The sequence below is a fragment of the Drosophila santomea genome, chromosome X, assembly GCF_016746245.2.
Source record: "Drosophila santomea strain STO CAGO 1482 chromosome X, Prin_Dsan_1.1, whole genome shotgun sequence".
Lineage (NCBI taxonomy): Eukaryota > Metazoa > Arthropoda > Insecta > Diptera > Drosophilidae > Drosophila > Drosophila santomea.
In genome coordinates, this window is record NC_053021.2 from 19,879,956 (window position 1) to 19,900,668 (window position 20,713).

At 43.9% G+C, this 20,713-nt stretch overlaps 2 protein-coding genes across 3 annotated transcripts; both read left to right on the forward strand.

Moving 5' to 3' along the window:
• The first annotated feature begins 382 nt into the window (after window positions 1-382).
• Window positions 383-17,410, forward strand: LOC120456343 (small G protein signaling modulator 1). Its single transcript, XM_039643125.2, has 9 exons — window positions 383-976; window positions 11,784-12,234; window positions 12,305-12,524; window positions 12,654-13,377; window positions 13,481-13,804; window positions 13,862-14,922; window positions 15,111-15,415; window positions 15,500-15,777; window positions 15,849-17,410. Exons 1-9 carry the CDS (start codon window positions 958-960, stop codon window positions 15,935-15,937), a joined length of 3,471 nt encoding a protein of 1,156 aa, XP_039499059.1. The 5' UTR covers window positions 383-957; the 3' UTR covers window positions 15,938-17,410.
• Window positions 17,411-18,065: 655 nt separating this feature from the next.
• LOC120456345 (glutathione S-transferase theta-1) lies at window positions 18,066-20,157 on the forward strand. 2 transcript variants are annotated; one of them, XM_039643128.2, is made up of 4 exons: window positions 18,066-18,222; window positions 18,936-19,082; window positions 19,355-19,777; window positions 19,854-20,157. In XM_039643128.2, the coding sequence occupies exons 1-4, from the start codon at window positions 18,132-18,134 to the stop codon at window positions 19,997-19,999; spliced, it is 807 nt and encodes a 268-aa protein (XP_039499062.1). In that variant the 5' UTR covers window positions 18,066-18,131; the 3' UTR covers window positions 20,000-20,157. The 2 variants fall into 2 exon arrangements, with proteins under 2 accessions (XP_039499062.1, XP_039499063.1); XM_039643129.2 differs by lacking the exon at window positions 18,066-18,222 and adding an exon at window positions 18,670-18,804.
• The last annotated feature ends 556 nt before the right edge of the window (window positions 20,158-20,713 follow it).

Here is a 20,713-nt window from a genome sequence, read left to right on the forward strand (position 1 = left end):
AACAATTTTTGATGGGTCATATAAGATCTATTTATCCTTCTAAGATAAAAGTTGAAAATAAACTGGCATTATCAAAAGATTGTTATTATTATCATTAGTGTAAGGTACGCAAAAGGGTATTAATTATTTTATACCAGCCTGGATTTTATTTCTATTTTGCACTGCAAGTTGATTAAAAACAATGATAACAGTCAATAATAAACTAATACCTTGTAGTTGTGTGGTTGATGTGGGATTTTTTATAGGGTCCTGCTGACTGATGTTGCGCGCGCTCAGCCTCATGCTGCTGCCGTCGATGTTGCCACATTCCCTTTCGGCTTTCATTTCGATTTCAGTTTCAGTTCCCGCTTCAGTTTCGCTACGGAGTTGGTCGCGTGCACACGACGCGCACTTCCTGGGAAAACACACGACCTGCTGCCGAGAGTCTGGTTCCAATTTCACTTTTTTTTTTGGTTTTCTACCAAAAGTGGGTTTAGTTGGTCAGTGAGTCAGTGCGTCAGAGCACCCAGGAGTCGTCCGATGGGCGAGCGGGAGGCGAAACTCCTTGCCCCACCCCCAGCGGCGGCAGCCAAATTTTATATAAAGGACAACAGCAACTAGTTGGGCAAGTTGGAAAAGGGACGCAAGCGTGGAAAATACAGGAGGAAAAGCGAGGAAAGCGAGAAAAGCGGTGAAAGCGGAGAAAGCGAGGCAATCGCACGCTGCCATAGGCGACACTTTGCGCTCTGCTGGCGTCGGTCGGCGTACGCAAAATACGCAAAATAAATACAAATACAAATACAGAAACAAGTACAAGCACAAATACAAATACAATTTTTCGAAATACATTTTACGCGCGCGTGAAGAGGAACGGAATTACGGCGAAAAGCTTCGGGCAATCTCCGCAAGCCCAAACACACGCCCACGCGCAGCCCAAAACCCCACAATACGATACAATACTACAAGCTACGCTGCGAAATGGTGCAAGTCAATGCAGGTAATAACATGAATCGGCAAAAAAAAAAAAATGAAATAAAATCCCCAAAATCCACAAGAGCCTGGGTAGCCCATATAACACATTTTCTAGCATTTTTCAGTCGCATTTTAATGCGCCAAAAAGTGTTACTCTCACATGTCCCCTAAATGTTTTGTACGAAACACACAAGTTTAAGGGCGGGTACATCAACATGTTGTGAATGAATATTATCAAGTGGTAAGATACAAGTGAAATGCTCCTGGTAGCTCGAAATATTGTAAACAGCGCCAACGTGGCGTATGACAGATATTTTTCGGACATTGCTTTTGCCCAAGCACAAGACGCAATTTAAATCTGTCGCGATTGGAAAAGAATGTTTCATTACAAAAATATTATAAACAATATAATTAAAATGCTTACAATTCGAAACAAGCAGCAATTAATCGTAGAATTCATAAGGCAAACTCTGACTTCAATTGTGCAGAACTACGGTAAATGAAAAGCGTTCATGTTCGTTCGTATTCATTCATTCTTAGAGTTTTCCAGTAGCTCCAGAACCATCCTTCTGCCATTGATGACTACCCTTTCCGCCATACCAATGGTATAGTAGTTAACCTCAAATAGAGCGATACACCCTGGTGGTGCCTGTGCACACGTGCTGTACACACATCTGCAGACTCGGGCAAATTCTGCATTCGTGCATCGCTATTCATATTTCATGGATTCGAGAAATGCGAGATTTTCGTGACTCCGCCTGCTCGCAGCGGCAAAAGCGATGCAAGCCTCATGCAAATTGAAATATGTATAGGTAGCCAGGTATTATTCATCCAGGTGTGCACGACTTGTGCAGCTCTTCTCAGGTGGGTGGTGTTTGTGCGAGTGCTGCATTTTCCGGTAATCCTAATCCCTGGCAATCAATGCAATTGCCGTAGCTGGGGAGGCGCACAGTCAGGGCCACAAAAGTGTGTTTCGGGCCCGCCTTTGCTTGCACCACTTATCTGTGTGCCGTGTGAGCGGAGTGCTCTTGATTTGATTAGGACAACAGGTACACTTTTCCTAATTGCTTCTGCAATTTTATTTTATTCTATAATTTAATGAGCTGTATTCAACTGCCGTTTGGCCCTGACATTTGGCCTTTGCTGAGGCTGGATGACTGTAATAAATCCAGCATTTTTATTGGCAGCTATTCAGTAGTTCTGAAGAAAGTCAATAACGGTCTGCTGATGGCTGCTAGTTCATAAAACAAAATAAACTCGACTGCTCAAAATTCGATCGAAGAAATTAACTTTCAAAAAAACTATTGAGGATTTTCATGTGGTGCACTTTAAGTGATAAACATTGTAAACGATTTATTAACTCATTCCCCGATGGTTTGTATTATTTTAATGCGCACTGTGGGGCGCCATGTGTGTTTGCTGCTCGGCTCGATTCATATCGGCATGTCCTGCGCCAGACAGACATCCCGTGGCTCCTCCTGCACTCCGGTCAATGTCCAATGTCTAACGTCCGTAGTTCGTAGTCCGTAGTCCGTAGTCCGTAGTCCGTAATCCGTAGTCCAATGTCCGGAGTACGAGGTCTGGTGATTTGGGAATGGAGTGCAGTGGGGGTTTCGCACACTGAGACCCTGACTGATGAGCACGGGCGTAAAAGTTTTATGAATGAACGTCGATTGGCCGCATCGATGTGGCGTGGCAGCAAAATGCGGCAATGCGAAGTGCCGTAGTCAAGGCGGGGGCGTTTGTTTATGTTTTAGCAGTTCGGCCTTGCCCCTCAAACGCCCACACCGACCGCACCACCCGCACCACCCGCACCACCCACACCACCCACTCCACTCGGTTCTCCGCCATATCCTCGATGACGTGGCCATCGCCTGGCAATGCTGATGATGATGTGGCCGTCATCAATTGCTCAATTATGGCATTAGCTAAAAGCCAAGAGCCGTAAGCCGTGGACTCAAGTCGGCCTCGAAGAGATTCACTTGGCAGAGTTGTGGCTCATTGTCACTCTGAGCCGCTCATCAGAGTGAGCCGCCCTGAAAGTCGAGTTCATGAGTTAAATCGAGTTAGTTTAACGGAAAAAAAGCAAAATTTCATTTGAAAAATACAAACTGCACATTTTGTGCCGGAAATACATATTTAAAGTGTTCTCGTTCTCTGAAAATAGAATATTTATGTACTTAAAAATGATTTAACAAAGTTAGAAATTTTTGAGCACTTTACCCAAGGGTAAACAACTTGAAAAGAATTTATAAACGAGGCTTCAGGTCGGTTCAGGTTGCGAAATAGTTTAATTTGAAAACTTTCTTTTTTACCAATGAAAATTTACAGAATAATTGGGCCATCAATATACCCAAACATTGGACAGCAGTGTTCTTAGTTATATCGGTAAGTTGGGAAATGATGGGACATCGATTTTTTCTATGGCACTTTTTTTTAGTACCAACGTACATAAGTACCAAAATATCTTGTGGTCATATCTTGTGTCTAGTATGGTTAGCAAAGTAAGAAGCTCCTCATTGTACTCCACACAATTTCAAATTGATAATTGTGACTCATGGGTCTCAAAAAGGCTACTTATTGGGCAGGTCCACCCCAAAGTGCAAACATACGGCCGTGCACTTAACGTTCCGTTGACAGTAAAAGTAACAGAGGTCAAATGGAAGGCCCTGTGTGCCTCAGTGTGTGTGAGTGTGAGTGTGTGAGTGGCAGTGCTCATGCGTCTGTGAGGCACACGTGTGTGCGAAGTACTAGCCACAAAGTATGGCATGCCTCTCTGCGGTATCAGGGGTATGCTGGCACTACAGGACATACTGTCTGCTGGTAAAAGAATATTTAAATTAAAGACACAAATCTTGGGGGAAATATAGGAGTTAATGGCTCGAGTTGAGCAACATATTTGTCTAGGATATAGGAATATACCTTCACTGGAGGAGAGATATGAACAGATGTTGGAACATTACCTGTACTGGGTACGTCAGGTGCCATAGCTTCGACGTGGTTGCTGCCGTCACGTCCTCTGTCTTTCATGACACAGCCATCAAAGTGTGAGCTTACTGTCAACGGCCCAGTCGTTATCCGTTATCCTGACATGCGTGTGCCTGCATCCTGTGCCCTGCGTCCTGTCGGTGCCATTACTATTGAAGCCAGAGCTGGGCACCTTCAAAATTAAAAATCCACTGTCTGGTCATCATTAATTTCATGTCAGCCCGTCTGCTCCACTCGTCCTTCGATAGCTCCATTTCGGGGCCGACCCAAAAGTTGTTCCTTTTCCAAGGACTCTCGGAGCAGGGGGCGAACCGAATAGCCCGAGTTCTTCAAAGAGCCGCATTCCCAGATGTCAATCAAGCGCTTGGGAAAGAAATCGCATTGTTTGTCAATTCTTTTTCGACCCGATAGTTGGATGGACAGATGGAAGGGAGCGGATTCGTCTAAAAAATTCGTTTAAAAGATGCCATGGGAATGGATTGCACACAGAACAGAAATCTGAAGAAGAACTTAGAGCATAGGATTCGATTAAGTAAGCTATGTTCCTATATGCTTAAGTCACGATAATAAATTGCAAATAAAATGGTACACAAAATCATATATTTGTAATTCAAAAGCAGAAAGAAGGAAAGGGTAAAATTGATAGCAAAACTTGTTTTACCTTTGCACAGGGTATATAAGCTTCGGCTTGCCGAAGATAGCATCCTGTCAAGCCAACTATCACTGAGATACAAAAAGAAGCCTTTATTAAATTGCCTTGATGGGACCCAAAAAATGTGGTCAAAGTTACGAATCTGGTCAGAAATGATTCCAAGAAGCAAAGATTCCGAGAAATGTGACCTAAAAGGTGAAGAAATGCTCTGAATGAATATAAAATTTGCTCTTTGCATTTTACGTGATATTCATCCCCCAGGTTTGAAAACCCGTACTGGCCGGTTTTGCGTTTCCATTTTATTGGCTTTCAAAATTGGCTAATTTTACTTACAATATTACTATTTTTCATTTGCTTCCATTAATGTAACTGTTGCACGCTAATGTGCGAAGTCCACAAATCAAATCAGTTCGAATACCAAGAAATGTTGCCTACTTATTCGGGCACCCAATCAGCTCAATCAAGCGCCGATATTCGGGGGTTGTGGGATTGCTAAAGGTCAGCGCATTCGTCATATGTCATCCAACATTCACCATGCACCATGCACCACTGCCCTCTGACCCCCTGACCTTCTGACCTTTGCTGGCCGTGCACTTGATGCATTCAAAATGGGAAACGGAAAGTAGAGACTGTTGAGCTGCCTTTGCTCAGCCTAATTAGGTATTCCGGCCAGTGTTTGTTTGCCAGAGTTTTGCTGCCAGTTGGCGCACAAACTGTGACTGCCAGCTCCCCGAGATTGCGGCTCTTTCGTGCGGCGTAAGCTGCTTAAATACTCCGTGCCATGTTTGCTTTGCATGGACTTGACTGTGACGCCCACGGCGAAGGAAAACTGCAAGTTTTCCCGCCCGCCCATTTTCCCAACGCTGCAAACAAATGGAGAATTAGCGCAAAGTTCAGAGGTCGACTGCGCGGTGGCAAGTAGGCGGGCTGAAGGGTAAAGCGTAGAAGCCCAGCGCATATAATTTTAATTGCAAACACCAACAAATTGCATTTGCCAGCGGCGTGGGCGAGCAACTGCAGCAGCTTCAGCTTCAGCTTGAGCTTCAGCTCCAGATCCTCGGAAAGTCGCGCGGCTCAGCTGTGCGCTTTTCCATGCCTGTGATTTTCTGGAGGGAAAGTGCTGCAGAGATTCCCAGTTTTTGGTTTCATGGCTTCTCGCTTTCCCTCCCTTCGTGCAATTTTCCCAGCACCTTTGATATGGAAAAGTGTAAGTGTTCTCAGGTTCTTAACGGAAATAGGCTGAAATGTTTAATTTTTCACAGATTCTTTTGTATGTAAGCGAGTTTTACTAAGGCTTTAGCCTTCTTTATCAGTTTGTTAAACATGCAAAAGCTTCTTTGCTTAATTTCATTTAACTGAATTGCGCAAATGGCATTTTATCTCACTTTAATCCTGGATTATCCATATTCTAAGCTTTTAAGTATGGCACAAACTTCCAGTTGTTTAGCTTTTCTATTGTTAAAATTAGTTCTGATAACGTAGAATGCATATCATTTTCAACAGAGTATTTAAGTGCAATATTTCGTTTTCACAGATTTGCAAACCTTCAGCTTATGCCAATTTGTGAGCTTCATGTATCACAAATATTAATGACATTATAAAAGTTTTAATAGAATACGCCCTCTTACAGTGTTTACATATTTACCATCACCTTAACATTAATTAAAAGTTTGAAGTTGAAACTTTCCGCTTAAATGTGAAAAACGTTTAATTTCTAGAGAATTAAAACTCAACTTTTTGCATCAAATTCTTTTAATGCAAAGTGCATGCACATGCATAACTTGGTTTAAATTTAATGCCACTTAATTGAAATTTGCAAATGGCATTTTACTAAACAAAAACTTTATTCTCTGAATTATGTTTTATAGAATACTCCGTGAAGATTATCTGGAATATACATAAATATTAAACGCGAATTTCCGAACGCGTGCGTTATGAACTTTTTATGGACTTGCGGGAAAGTAAACACACGTGCATTTAAGGCAATAGCGACAAAAGATGATGATTTAAGCTTTCTGCAAGGGGTATTAATACCGCTTGCATTTAAATGGATGCTTTCCACGAGCAACTTTGTTTATACAACCATTTAATTGAGCAGGTGCTTGAGTTCTTAATCGAGAAGCTAATCATTTTCCTGCAAGTTTGGGACTCTATTATTTAGGTGTTTTTGGGTAACTCAGGCATTAATTCCCCTCGATGCCGTTCTATGTTGGGGGGGGGGGGGGGGGGGGGGGGGCTTTACGGTATCGGGCCCCCTTGAACTTCGATTCGACACCCCTGGGAGAAAGCGAGCGAAAGTTTTTCCCCACTCAAAGGCGAACAGCAACACTTAATGCAGTTTGCGTGTTGGGGCCAACATACACAATATGTACAATATGTACGATACATTAGTCTGTAATTAATGTCGTAGTTTCTGCCCCCTTCAGAAGCCCAGGTCCACGGATACGTGTACACATTTATTTAGTTATCTGCTTATGCGGGTCTTTCCACGCTCTCTGCAGTATGGCGAGCCCCAAAAAAACAGGCCAAATGAATCGAAGGCAAAAATGTCACGCAGCACAAAAAGATACAATAGATGTGTATCCGAACGAATGTCGAATAATGAGCAGTACACTGCGAGAAAACCGCAGCTGCAATTACTTGCAGTTTTTGAAAATATTACTATTTATAACGTGCTCTTACTTAAAGTAAATCCTATTACTGTGCTTGTCTCGCAGATAAGAATATTTTTTGCATCGCAATACATTTAAATAACAGAGACAGCAATATAATAACGAAATAAGAGTTACACACTAACTAATTTCCTCCAGTGTATTGACATCTGTTGTGGCGCTGCGTGTGATTGGATTTTATTTTATTATAGATTCAAAACGTTCTCTTCGTGTCATTGTCATTGCTTTTTATAACTCAAGTCTTTATCTTAATTCTATGGAAATAGTTGTCAGCTTGATAAACTTCAAGCCATTATATGTACATACATATATATCTGCACCCATGCGGCCCGATTTTGATTTCAGATAAAGTATCGGAAGAATGCCTTTGTATTCAATCGGAAATTAATAGTTGTGAGAGTGGTCACAGGAAGGGCAAAGAAGTAAGACATTAAAGCCACTTTGTGTTGGAATCAATTTAATTGGAATTCAGGCCTGCGTTTCATTTGCAAAATAATTTTGAAAGGTGCAAGCTGGACCAAAAGTGTAAATTTTTCACAGAAAAAGAATTCGTCTTCTCTTGTAGCCACAAATTGAACATCTCTGTCCCTTCAAACCGATTAAAGTATCCATAGCTCCTTGTAAGTACACAAAATGGTTCAGGGTCGTAGGGACGAAATTAAACAGAATCCCTACATATATATCCCTACATATATACATATATACGTTTAATACCATATAGCCGTGTTCACATCAAAACAAATATCGAGGAGCCCAGCGAACAAAATGCGGACCAGCGAACAGCGAAACATTTCGGGCGATGGAAATAGAATCATTTTATTTAAAACGCTGCTGGCTAGGAATAGCCAACCACACGGGCGGCCATTATCCCCCGTTTTTCCTCCATTTTCCCCCCATTTTCCCCCCATTTTTCCACCATTTTCCCTCCCATTTCCGCTCCCCTTAATTAAGGTTCGACCTTGAGTGTGTGTGTGTGGCCCAAAATGGTTATTGAGCCTGTTTAAGCCATCAATTGCCATTTGGTGGGCAAAATGAATTTACGATTGCAGGCAGAGGACACCATCATAGGACGAAGGACCCTCCAGGACGCCCAGAGCCTGGTTTTTCCCATCTCCCATCTTTCCTGAAGCTGGCAGAAACTGAAATTGATTTTCAGTGCGGCAAATTTCGCTTCTGATTGTTCTGCGGATAATTGATAAAGTTTCTTCTGCATTCTTTTGCTCTAGAGTTTCCTTTTAATTTTTAAGAGGAATTTTGAAACGTTTTCATTGGTTTTGTCTTTCACGTCGATTTTGATTTTCATTGGCCCGATTGATTTATTACCCATACGCCGTGTTTTTATTTTATGAAATGTAATCTGTTCAAGCTTCGGCGTTATTACTCATTTCTAACAATTTTAACTTGTCTTGGTTACTTTTTGGCCAGCTTTTTTACTTTTGCCAGTTGCAAATATAATAATATATTTGAAATATATATAATACATATATCGATAATATTTCAATATAATGGTGGCCCTCTCTTAGGTTCCATTTCGGCTGACATATGTAAATTATCGACGACATATTCGAGATGTTCAGTTAAGGCTTTAACTCGGCTTAGTGAAATGAAAGCGGTAAAAGTTTTACTATCGCCGGGAGCTTTAAAGATTGCCTTTATGGCTTCGCCTGCACCTATTACTGTGTGTGCGTGTTGACCTACAGCTTCTCCCGGCGGGATAATCGCTGGTCAAGACCACGACCAAGACCAAGACCATCAAGCTCGTCAAGGTCGCTGTGCATGGGAGCCGCCCAAAGGACCAGCCCCGCCCCTTTCCATCCAGTTGCTCTGGCTGATGCTGCTCCGGCTGGTCGATCCCAAAGGGTATGTCGAAAGAGCTGGAGACCATTGCACTGGGAGAAAAATGTACCCATATGCTCTTTTCAGTGCTGTTCTTAACCAACTCTAACGCGAATTTGGTACATTGTGATTTACAAGTTGGCCAAATAATTTAGGGCAGTTTACAAACTAAGTCTTAAATCCCAATACTTCTTTCACTTTTTGTTTGGAGGAAACTCAGAGGGATTATTTTGGAAATTAAAACAAACATTTTTTCTACTATGTACAACAGTACGTATGAGTGATATATTTAAAAATCTTAATTCATGCCTAAAAACCGATTTATTTCCTTACTTGTGCGCTGTTAAAATGTCGTTTTTCAACATTCTTCATCATGTCCAAGATTTTAAAAGTAGTATTTATTTAATCAGAGGCAGGAAAAAATTTAAAGCAATTTCAGGAGTTGTGAATACATTTTTTGTAATTTACATAGGACGCTGGGTCTTAATGTATGTACATGCACATATACATAAAGGTACAATTATCTGAGTATCCGTCCACGGAGGACAGGCAAGCAAACAAATAAAGAAATCAGCAAAAGGCAAATGCAAATAGCGAATGGCAAATGGCAAATGGCAAATGGCAAATGGCGGGATGAAAAACTTTCTCCACTTTCTCGCCAGCATATTTGCATTTCCCGTCTGATGGAAAGTGCAGTTATTAAAACTTGTTGCCAAGGCCCGTGCTGCGTACATTTAAATGCTAATTACATGCAATGGCGCTGGTCGAAGGGAGATGGAAAACTAACAACAAGTGTCAAATGCAAAATAAAAATGGTGCAACAAAGGAGCAGCAATTAAAAAGGGGCCCCACAACGTCCCACCATCACCCACTACCACCCACTGCCACCCATCTCCACCCATCAAGGACGTGGCATGGCGACAACGCGGTCGGCGTTCCAGACGGCAAGCACTTTGTTGTCGCCACAGACCCGCAGTGCCGCACTGTGCCACACAGTTCACAGCTCCAGAGACCCACTGCCCCACCTACAAGTCCACATTCACGTCCACATCCACATCCACGTCCACGTCGTCATCCGCACCCAGCATAATGAAGCAAGCTCAGTGGGCGGCGGCCATCAGCTTGCCAGTGGGAAGTGCATCCGGGAAACCCCAAAACCAATATACAATCCGAAGTCAATTTGATGGAATATTGATGAGGCTTTTTTACGACGCCCAGTTGGCATCTTAGAAGTATATTACATTTCTCCAAAGCTTCGTTGTTTACTTTTACATTAGAAGTCCCTACTCCATCGATCGCTATTAAAGCACCAATTACTTACTCAGTAATATGAGCCACTATTAACATAATTAAGTCCTCATTTTATAACTCCCTGTGAAAGATTGTTAGTTGTGCCATTTTCTTTCATATAATAAGTAAATTTAGCAGAAACCATGATCAGAATTCCGATGAGTTGAATACCTATGGCTCGACCGCACCAATTACACCGATTCCATCTGGGGATCATAATTTCTAAGAATTTATGGCTTTCGGTTGGCTTGTTTTATGGCCTGTCCATCGTACTTGCCCCCGATCTGCATGTATTCTCATTGTGCGGCGAGTGGTCCTTTGACCATTATTCATCATCCATCACCCGAATGGATCTGTGAGTGTATACGGATACTCGTATATCTGCATTCGCACTACCAGCCAGCCCAAGGATACCATACTACTAGCTGTCGCTCAGAGTGGAAAACAATTAATGAAAATGAAATTAAACGTGGCCGCAGGCCATCGTGCATTTTGAGTGCAAATGCCATTAGCATTTTGGTTGGAAAAGTGTTTGAGGGGCGGCAGTCAACACATGCTGGACATATTGGGTTTCAGAGAATGCAGGACGAACAGGACATGGGGGATATGTACACATATACATACATATATACAGGATGTGGCGCTTGGGGTAAATGTTTACTGGGCGTTGGCGATGTGATTTCATTTTAAGACCCGACGGGGTTTACTTTTCCTTGGACTCACTCCGCAAAATGTAATGGCAGGGCTTTGTCAAACATCACTATTATTTATAATCATTAAAATTACTCATCTTGGGCAGCGATCGAATTTCCACGACAGGGAAATTGGCTTCTACACACCGAATATAGTTTATTTGATGCACAGTAAATATTTGTATTGAATAAATTATGTTTTGTTTCCTAAAAAATGTGCACACAAAACTAATTACACAACTATAACATTCCGCTATCTGTTTAATGACTTTACCCTGATTGACTATCACTCATCGGTGACCTTTATAAATACAGATAAGATTGTATCACAGATCAGTTCGACTATCGCTATCTACATTTTTATGGTGGAAATGATAACATTTTTGCGACACGTATTTATTGCCAAACATTTGATTTGGCAAATAACGAAGGACAAAAATATGGCCCTATTTAGATACTGCCCCATTTGGATGCATTTTTAAAATACAATGGAGCCTATTAAATTATTGTATTCGGCCATAGATGCTCTATTCTATTTATTTTAATAACAAACACTGAAAATATATTAAATAAAAGGAACTACATACATATATAGTTAAGCGACTTAAGTACTCTTTACCCTGTTCAAAATTTACTTCCCGAACTTTACCCAAATGATTCCATTGCATTTTGTACATGTTTTGTATCCGTATCCATTTCCAGATGGCTCCGACTATAAGGAGCGGCTGATAGCCAGCGTGAAGAAGGAGGTGAAGCAGCTGATGGAGGAGGCGGTGACCAAGAAGTACGTCCACGAGGAGAGCAGCTCGGTGACCTCGTTGTGCGGCGCCGTGGAGGCCTGCCTCAGTCAGGGCCTCCGGCGGAGGGCACTGGGTCTGTTCAAGACCTCGTCGACGACGGCGCTGCTGCACAAGATCGCCAAGAGTTGCCCGGAGGCGGAGCATATCAGCAAGCTGGTGCAGGAGATCGAGGCCAGCGATCCCAGCAAGCGGTCCTCCAGCAGCAGCGACAGCTTCCAGCGGCCGCCGATGCTCAAGAAGAGCAGCAGCAACTCGATGTCCAGCGGCACCAATGCGGCGGCCACCTCGTCCTCCGCCTCCGCTTCCATTAGCGTCAGTGCCAGCACCTCAAGCATGTCCCTGGCCAGCATGAAGTGAGTGTTCCTTTAACGGATGATACAAGATTGGAATCGACCTAATGCAAATTCATTCCCATGCGCATAGGTATCTGTGGATTCGGTTGGCTCTCTACGAAAAGCGACTGACCAAGATCATTGAGTATCTGGTGAGCAATGCCAGCAGCTTCTACGACCGGGACTCCCTGGTGTCCGATCCGGACTACGGATCCATCCTCAGCTCCTTGCTGGTGGGTCCTTGCGCCCTGGAATTCACGCGGGCCAAAACAGCCGATCACTATTGGACCGATCCGCACGCAGATGAACTGGTGTGTATAGCTGGACACCAGTACCACCGAGCTATAGCTAAATAGTTTTACTAATACTATTTTATAAATAGTAATAATTTAGTTGAAATTTAATTAAGTAAACAATTGTCTCCCTCCATTAAAAAACAGGTGCAACGTCACCGGATCAGCTCGTGTCGCCGCTCCTCGTCGACGTGTTCCCGTCCGGCGATCATCAACTTCAAGCGGAGCCTGAACACGAGCTCCGACGAGGCGGGCACTGGATCCTTCAAGTCGATTGCCTCGGCCAGTGTGGCCAAGGACTATGTGGAGTCGCTGCATCAGAACGCGAAGGCCACGCTGCTCTACGGCAAGAACAATGTGCAGGTGCTGCCCAAGGATGTGGCCGAGCCCATGCCGGGATACCTCAGCCTGCACCAGCACATCCAGACGCTGACCATCAAGTGGACGCCCAACCAGCTGATGAACGGCTACACCGAGGCGGAGGAGGCGGACGACATCGACAAGGACACCTTCTGGGCCTACGCCCTGAACATTAACGTGGACGAGATCGTCTACGTCCACTGTCACCAGAGTCGCGGCGAGGACAGCGGCGGCACCGTCATCCTTGTGGGCCAGGACGGCGTCCAACGACCACCCATCCACTTCCCCGAGGGCGGGCACATGCAGCAGTTTCTCAGCTGCCTGGAGACGGGTCTCCTGCCACATGGCCAGCTGGATCCGCCACTGTGGTCGCAGCGGGGCATCGGCAAGATGTTCCTTTGGCCCAGGAGCATGCGACGCCGCATTCTGCCTTCGGTCATGGAGTCCGTGGACGAGACGCCCATCGACTACGTCTTCCGCATCGTCAGCAAGAGCCGCCACGAGGAGTTCGGTGAGTGCTACAGCCAAGAATACAGAACCTGTAGTTGTTCTTCATTACTAAACCCATTCTGAGTTTAAGTGAATGAATTAATCCCATGTTTCTGCTTCTCCAGCTGCCACCCACTCCATCCTGGACTTTGTGCGCAGCACTCCGCGGCGGGCGCAGCTGAGCAGCTGCTCCACCACCGGCAGCAGCGACTGCTCCAACAAGAGCCTCTCCATCGACCAGTTCCCGCTGGAGTCGCCGCTGCTCCTCCAGCAGCAGCAGCAGCAACAGCTGCTCCAGGCGCAGAGCACCAGCATTGAGATGGTGTGCTCCACGATGCGCCGGCAGATCATCTCCAGGGCCTTCTACGGCTGGCTGGCCTACTGTCGCCACCTCTCCACGGTCCGCACCCACTTGTCCGGTCTGGTGCACGGCAGGATTACGCCGGAGAGTGAGTTTGCAAGACTCAATGATTTTTCACATATTGTAAATCTCCCTTTTCTTTCAGTGAAAGCCGATGAGGAGGGCTTGACGAAGGAGCGCTGGCAGCTGCTGAATGTGGACGGCGTGCTGGAGAATGCGAACGAGTTCTTTCGCCTGGTCTACTTCGGTGGCGTCCAGCCGGAGCTGCGGCAGGAGGTGTGGCCGTACCTCTTGGGCCACTACGCCTTCGGCTCCACAACGGAGGATCGCAAGAAGCAGGACGAGACCTGCAAGCACTACTATGAGACCACGATGAGCGAGTGGCTGGCGGTGGACGCCATTGTGCAGCAGAGAGAGAAGGAGAAGACAGCGCGGGCGGTGGCCAAGCTGAGTTCCGGCAGCAACTCTGGAAACGAGAGGACCGTGCGGGCAGCCGACCTCGAAGCCGGTGGCGAACTAGAGAACGAGGTGTTCGAGGACATCTCGGACATTTCCGATCCCGGCGATCTGGAGTTCGATGAGCAACAGCAGCAGCAGCAGCATCAGCATCAGCAGGCGGAGTGTGCAGTGAGTGGCAATCACCTGAGCGTGAAGCCCATTCCGAGGGCCATGAAGACCAGCACGGATTCGGGGCACGTGGACGAGGGCGAGAGTTTCAATGAACTGGACGAACCGGATGAGGAGGACAACAATGCCAAGCAGCAGCAGGATCCAAAGAATCCGGAGTCTGAGGACCAGGTGGAGTACCGGAAGCTGGAGGATCAGCTCAATCCGGAGCCCAGCTGCTCCGCATCCACAGCCTCCTCATACGAGACAGTGGGACCCGGCGATGTGCATCAACGCCCGACCAGCGACACGCGCAGTGTCCTCAGTCCTGAGTACTTGAGTGCCGACGACCTCCAGCTGCCGGACGATGAAGAGGCAGTGAAGCCACAACAGCCGGCTGCCGCTGCTGTCATCATCACAAAGGCCTCCGTGGACATTAGCAACTGGGAGCGCAGTCCGAAGACGGCAGAGGGCGACCAGATGTCACCTCTTGAGGAGCAGGCTGCAGAATCCGGCGGAGCAGGCGTCAACATGGATGCCCTTCAGCAGCCCAAGTCCGCTTGCGCTTCACCAGCCAGCTCCAATGGAGGTGTCTACAGTGTGAGTACCTTGGTTAACTTGGCTTATACTCATTTACGATTCTTTGGCACCCATGAAAATATACTTTACATCGTCTTAACGTTATATTGACGTAATTGGAATCAAATTAGGGTCCTAATACATATTTATTCACATCTGAGACTTTGTTCTATTTCCCATGGTAATCCTTTGGCTCGTATATCCTGCAGAGCGAACTCCTGGAGCAGTTCGGGCTGAATCTGCATCGGATCGAGAAGGACGTGCAGCGGTGCGACAGGAACTACTGGTACTTCGCCAACGAGAACCTGGACAAGCTGCGCAATGTGATCTCCACGTACGTGTGGGAGCACCTGGACGTGGGCTACATGCAGGGCATGTGCGACCTGGTGGCTCCCCTCCTGGTCATCTTCGACGACGAGTCGCTCAGCTACAGCTGCTTCTGCAAGCTCATGGAGCGCATGATCGAGAACTTTCCCAGCGGCGGGGCCATGGACATGCACTTTGCCAACATGAGGTGAGTGCTTATGGCCAAGATGGGTGCTGTCAGATGGGTCAGTCAGATGTCCAGTCAGTCGGACTAATCCCCCACTTCTCATAGGTCCCTCATCCAGATCCTCGACTCGGAGATGTACGACCTGATGGACTCGAACGGCGACTACACGCACTTCTACTTCTGCTACAGGTGGTTCCTGCTCGACTTCAAGAGGGAGCTCGTCTACGACGACGTCTTCGCCACCTGGGAGGTGATCTGGGCGGCCAAGCACATCGCCTCCGGCCACTTCGTCCTCTTCCTGGCTTTGGCCCTGCTGGAGACCTATCGCGACATCATCCTCTCGAACAGCATGGACTTCACCGACGTCATTAAGTTTTTCAATGGTGAGATGCACACCATACACCATCTAATAAGTAAAATTCTACCAACATCTATATGCTTATTTTGGTTTCAGAAATGGCCGAACGCCACAATGCCCAGTCGGTGCTCCAATTGGCCCGGAGTTTGGTTCTCCAGCTGCAGATGATCATCGAGAACAAGTAGAGGAACGGATGGGCAGAATCCAGCTATAAAGTTATATAGAGCGTTATTCCAGAATATAGATCGTAGTTCAGTCAAATTTCGTTTGCCAATATACACTGAAACCCACTAAGATAACAATGCGAAAACGCGGATTAACAAACAAACAATAAGAATGTGTCGATCGATGTCTTCGCTATAAAGTATTCAAGCTAGATTTGTATGCGACCAGAAACCACTGAACCTGTAACTGTAATCCTAATGGTAACCTAACCTTATGTCTAGTAAGTTCTTCCCAAACTCTTCACGCATATCCCCAAATGAAGGAAACCAGAAAACAGGGGCAGCAAATGCATAAGACTCTGATCAAAAGAATGACAACTTATATGAAATCTAAAACCTTATACAACTGTTTAGACATCAGTTAGTTACATTGTGCACTCGAACAATTTGTTTTCAGTGCAGTAGTATACATACACGGAAAACATATATGTGTTATTATGTAGAGAAAATCAGGAAAGTGCAATGTAATTAACACGTTATATCAAAATGCGAATTAGATTATCAATATACACATAACAAGTGCGTTTAGCTGATATTTCAGATAAACAAGTAATACTAAATTTAATAAAAAAAAAAACAAGTAATTCTAAATTGATTTAAAAAAAAAAAAACTTTTACTTCATTATTTAAAAATTTCAATATCAAGTATTAGAAAACGTTGGACTGAGAGGTTAAACGTCTTCAACGCTCTAGAACTTGAGGTACATTATCAAATTTTCAAGTATTTCAAGTAAGACAATGACCAGAAATTTGCAAAAAAAAAAAGCCTAACAATATTAAAGGGACTGTATTAGCAATCGCACATCAACCAAAAAACACATGCGACAAATATTAAATTACGTTTCGTTCCCAAGTAAACCAAACCTTCTACTAGATTAAAGCAAAGACAACTAAACTCAGTACCAGCGAAAAATATCCAATTGTGTGTAACAATCAAGTCAACAATAAGTCAAGTACCCCTAAAGTACCATATATGTATATGGTATGGCGGCATATCGTCGGATCTTGTGTGTCTATTATATGTATCTATATACGCTGCCAAGCCAAACCAAGTTCCAGCTTCATTTAATTGTATCTTATTTTTATATAAATATATTTACAAGGCGCAGTCAACGCGTACGCATAACTATTTCCCCCACTGTGTGATCTCTCTCTCTACACCGAGTATAAATGTTGTGGATTATCTTTATACCCTAATTATACTCTTTGTAAATGTACCTTTCCGCGGCCAAAAAGGAGGTGGACGACACCTCGGCTCCACTTTATCTCAATTACAAATACCACATATATACGTGTGTATATATACGTCTGTGTATATATATACGCCCACGCAAATTGAATATGAATATGAATAAATATATATATATACACATATATGTATATATATAGTTAAAATGTATACAAGTACAAAGCAAATGACGTCGGAATGTTTAAATCGGAATTAATAAATACACATACGATATATACCTTATCAAAACCGAAGTTTGCGTGGCGGATGCCGAGGTATAGATACAGATATATCCCGATCCATCAGCTGATCGCCCCATTCACCTGTTGCCACAGAACTTGAGGTAAACAATTTCTCCTTATCGAGCGATAAGTCGAACCTTCCGTGGAGTTTCTATTCGTGGCCTCCGCAGTTGCCAATTGCTTAGAACTGGATTGATTATTTATTACTTTGCACATTGGCAGGGGGATGAATGAAACGCAGCTGCACTGGAAAAACAAATGGAACTCATTGCCAGCTCGGGATTTTGATAAGCTAATTATTGCATTATGGAGTTCCCTCTTTTCCGCTGAAATCATATGCGTCTTTATGTACTGACTTGTCCATTTTTCATATATTTTCATATACCGTTCGCAACATTTTCAGAGGATAACTCCTACTGAATATTTGTTAATAAACTACCCACAAATATTCATTTAAATTTGCAGTGTAGCCAGTGTGGCAAAGAGGGAAATCCGCCTTATCTCAAGAGTTAATATTACCTTGCGCCTATTTTCTTTCATTTCTGTTTATTTGACTCGCAGTCGCAGTAGCATTCGCATTTTCTCTCAGATTGGAGATCATCCACAACCGAGGTATATATAGTAAGTTAGAGCAGCTGCATCCAGTTCATTCACTGGCTCGATTCGGAGGAGTTCGGATCCCGCCATGTCGGTGTCGTTTTTGGCCAGTTTACTGGGACTCAGCAATGACGAGGATCAGCTGCAGTTGGCCTTTGATGAGGTACAAAATCGCAAAGGTTAGTTTAAAAAAATGTTTTCAAAGTAGAAATATAAGACTCAAGTTTAGTAGAAGTACTGATTCAAGTTTCTAATTTCATTTATTATTTTTAAATATAATAATGTTTTATATTATACTACAAATTATAGACGAAGTTGTAAAGTAAGTTATTTATTCATTTACTATGCCATCTGTGGAGAAGTTTAGTTTCGGTGGAAGAAAATGAAATTTTTAGAAGAATAAATTATTAAATGTAAATTATGAATGTATCGAGTGTACTAACTGTGCCCAAAAAGTGATCTAGAACACTTTTATTTAAACACATATTATTGGATTGAATTATGTATTTATTAATTTTTTTATTTATTTAGAAAATTTTTTTTTAAATTGTAAATACGGTCGTTACGTGATTTTCCCATAAACGCGCATCACTACTGAGCGCAGAGCTTTTCTTTGATAAAATTCACTACGTAAAGCTCGCTCTCCCCACATTTCCCTACGTACAACTTGTTGCCCAGCAAGCTGATTCCGATTCCGATTCCGATCCAAGTCGGAGCTCAGTGGCATAGCGGCATCCAGTTGCCCACAGACCGTGTTTGTGGTGAGTTCAGGGGTATGGAGTGCTGCTCCGCGGCTTCCAGTGGAGATTCTTCGGTGATCTTTGGACCGGCGCCCATTTGTTTATGAAGCCCCCAACCGCTGTAACCAACTGTAACCACCTCCTCTTTGCAGTTCCCTCCAGACAGCCAACGAACCTGAGGATGTCCGCTCCCATTCGCTACTACTATGACCTGATGTCACAGCCCTCGAGGGCGTTGTTCATTATCTTCCGGCTAAGCAACATGCCCTTCGAAGACTGCGTGGTGGCCCTGCGCAATGGTAAGGGTATTCGGGGTGCGGGTCAAAGTGTGTCCATATGGTGAGGAGGTATGCCAATACCTCAAGTATCTCAAACAAAATACAAAGATCAATACATTATCGTTTTGCTCACTTTCCAAAATTGTAGTACTTTGCGAAAGGATTATCAATTGAATTTTATATACTATTTGAATAGGTGCGTAACTTTTTTAACATTCAATGGACGCACTCGCCACCGCCACCGCCATTATTTGTTGCAATCTAATCAATTGACCACGGTCTTTGCCCCCTAGGCGAGCACTTGACCGAAGACTTCAAGAAGGAGATTAACCGCTTCCAGCGCGTGCCCTGCATCCACGACAATGGCTACAAGCTGGCGGAGAGTGTGGCCATCCTGCGCTATCTGAGCGCCAAGGGCAAGATACCGGAGCACCTGTACCCAAAGTACTTCGTTGACCAGAGCCGCGTGGACGAGTTCCTCGAGTGGCAGCACATGTCCCTGCGGCTCACCTGCGCCATGTACTTTCGCACCGTGTGGCTGGAGCCGCTTCTGACCGGACGCACTCCCACCGAGGCCAAAATCGAGACGTTCCGCATGCACATGGAGCGCAACCTCGACGTGGTGGAAGAGGTCTGGCTGGAGGGCAAGGACTTCCTCACAGGATCCCACCTCACCGTGGCAGACATCTTTGCAGCCTGTGAAATTGAACAGACACGTTAGTTAACTTTCAGTTTTGGGATAGTTCAAGTATTTCCCAGTTGTTAAAATCACATTTAACTCATTCAATCCAGGTATGGCCGACTACGATGTCAGGATCAAGTACCCCAAAATCAGGGCGTGGCTGAAGAGAGTGCGCCAGAGCTGCAATCCTTACTACGATGTGGCCCACGAGTTCGTTTACAAGATCTCTGGCACGGGTCCACAGGCCAAGCTATAAGCTTCAACGTTCACGAAGCCATTCTGTACATAGATCATTATCCATTATCATTGCTGGGGAATTAGATATACATACATAGTTGATAAACCGTGTTGACACTGGGAACAAAAGCGAAAATAAAAACAGAGCTTGTTTCTGGTTTATACTTGTACAATTTATTCTTAATATTTGTTGTTTCTTTTTTATTGTGTTGTCAGCATTATAGAAAATCCACATTTACTTGTTGTTGAAAAAAAATCATAATACAAATAAAATATATATAGATGTATACATGTATAATAGAAAATACAATTTTTAAAAAATAACTACCTAATCTCTAACAAAAAATTGTTTTTAGTTAATCATAATATTTATATAGCAACGTTACGCGCTTGGGTACTTTCTATATACTTTTCGCCTGCCTTCTCGTTTTTATTATTTATTTTCTGCCATCGGGTAACAAAACAAAATGCGTAGAAGATATATAATGTTTATATATCCTTTTCGGGGGTGGTGTAAATCATAATTGTGAATGAAATCAAAAAAATTAACTCGTATATACAGCAAAAAAATTGGAGGAATACTATACAACTACTATCTAATTGCTTAATCATATGCATATGCGTTTGCATGTACTTTTATGCGTTCTTTTATTTCCCAAACTTAAATCATATACAAACTACACAAAAATATATAATATTATATATGTAAATGTAAATTTATGCCGTTTCTCGT

What these genes read in the sequence shown, in the direction of transcription:
- LOC120456343 (XM_039643125.2), top strand. An exon ending in GAGCCGCCACGAGGAGTTCG is followed by an intron (nt 13,378 to 13,480) that starts GTGAGTGCTACA and finishes CTGCTTCTCCAG; the next exon opens with CTGCCACCCACTCCATCCTG. An exon ending in CCAATGGAGGTGTCTACAGT is followed by an intron (nt 14,923 to 15,110) that starts GTGAGTACCTTG and finishes TATATCCTGCAG; the next exon opens with AGCGAACTCCTGGAGCAGTT.
- LOC120456345 (XM_039643128.2), top strand. Translation starts at nt 18,132, where the DNA reads ATGTCGGTGTCGTTTTTGGCCAGTTTACTGGGACTCAGCAATGACGAG. An exon ending in TGAGGTACAAAATCGCAAAG is followed by an intron (nt 18,223 to 18,935) that starts GTTAGTTTAAAA and finishes TCCTCTTTGCAG; the next exon opens with TTCCCTCCAGACAGCCAACG. An exon ending in CTGTGAAATTGAACAGACAC is followed by an intron (nt 19,778 to 19,853) that starts GTTAGTTAACTT and finishes CATTCAATCCAG; the next exon opens with GTATGGCCGACTACGATGTC.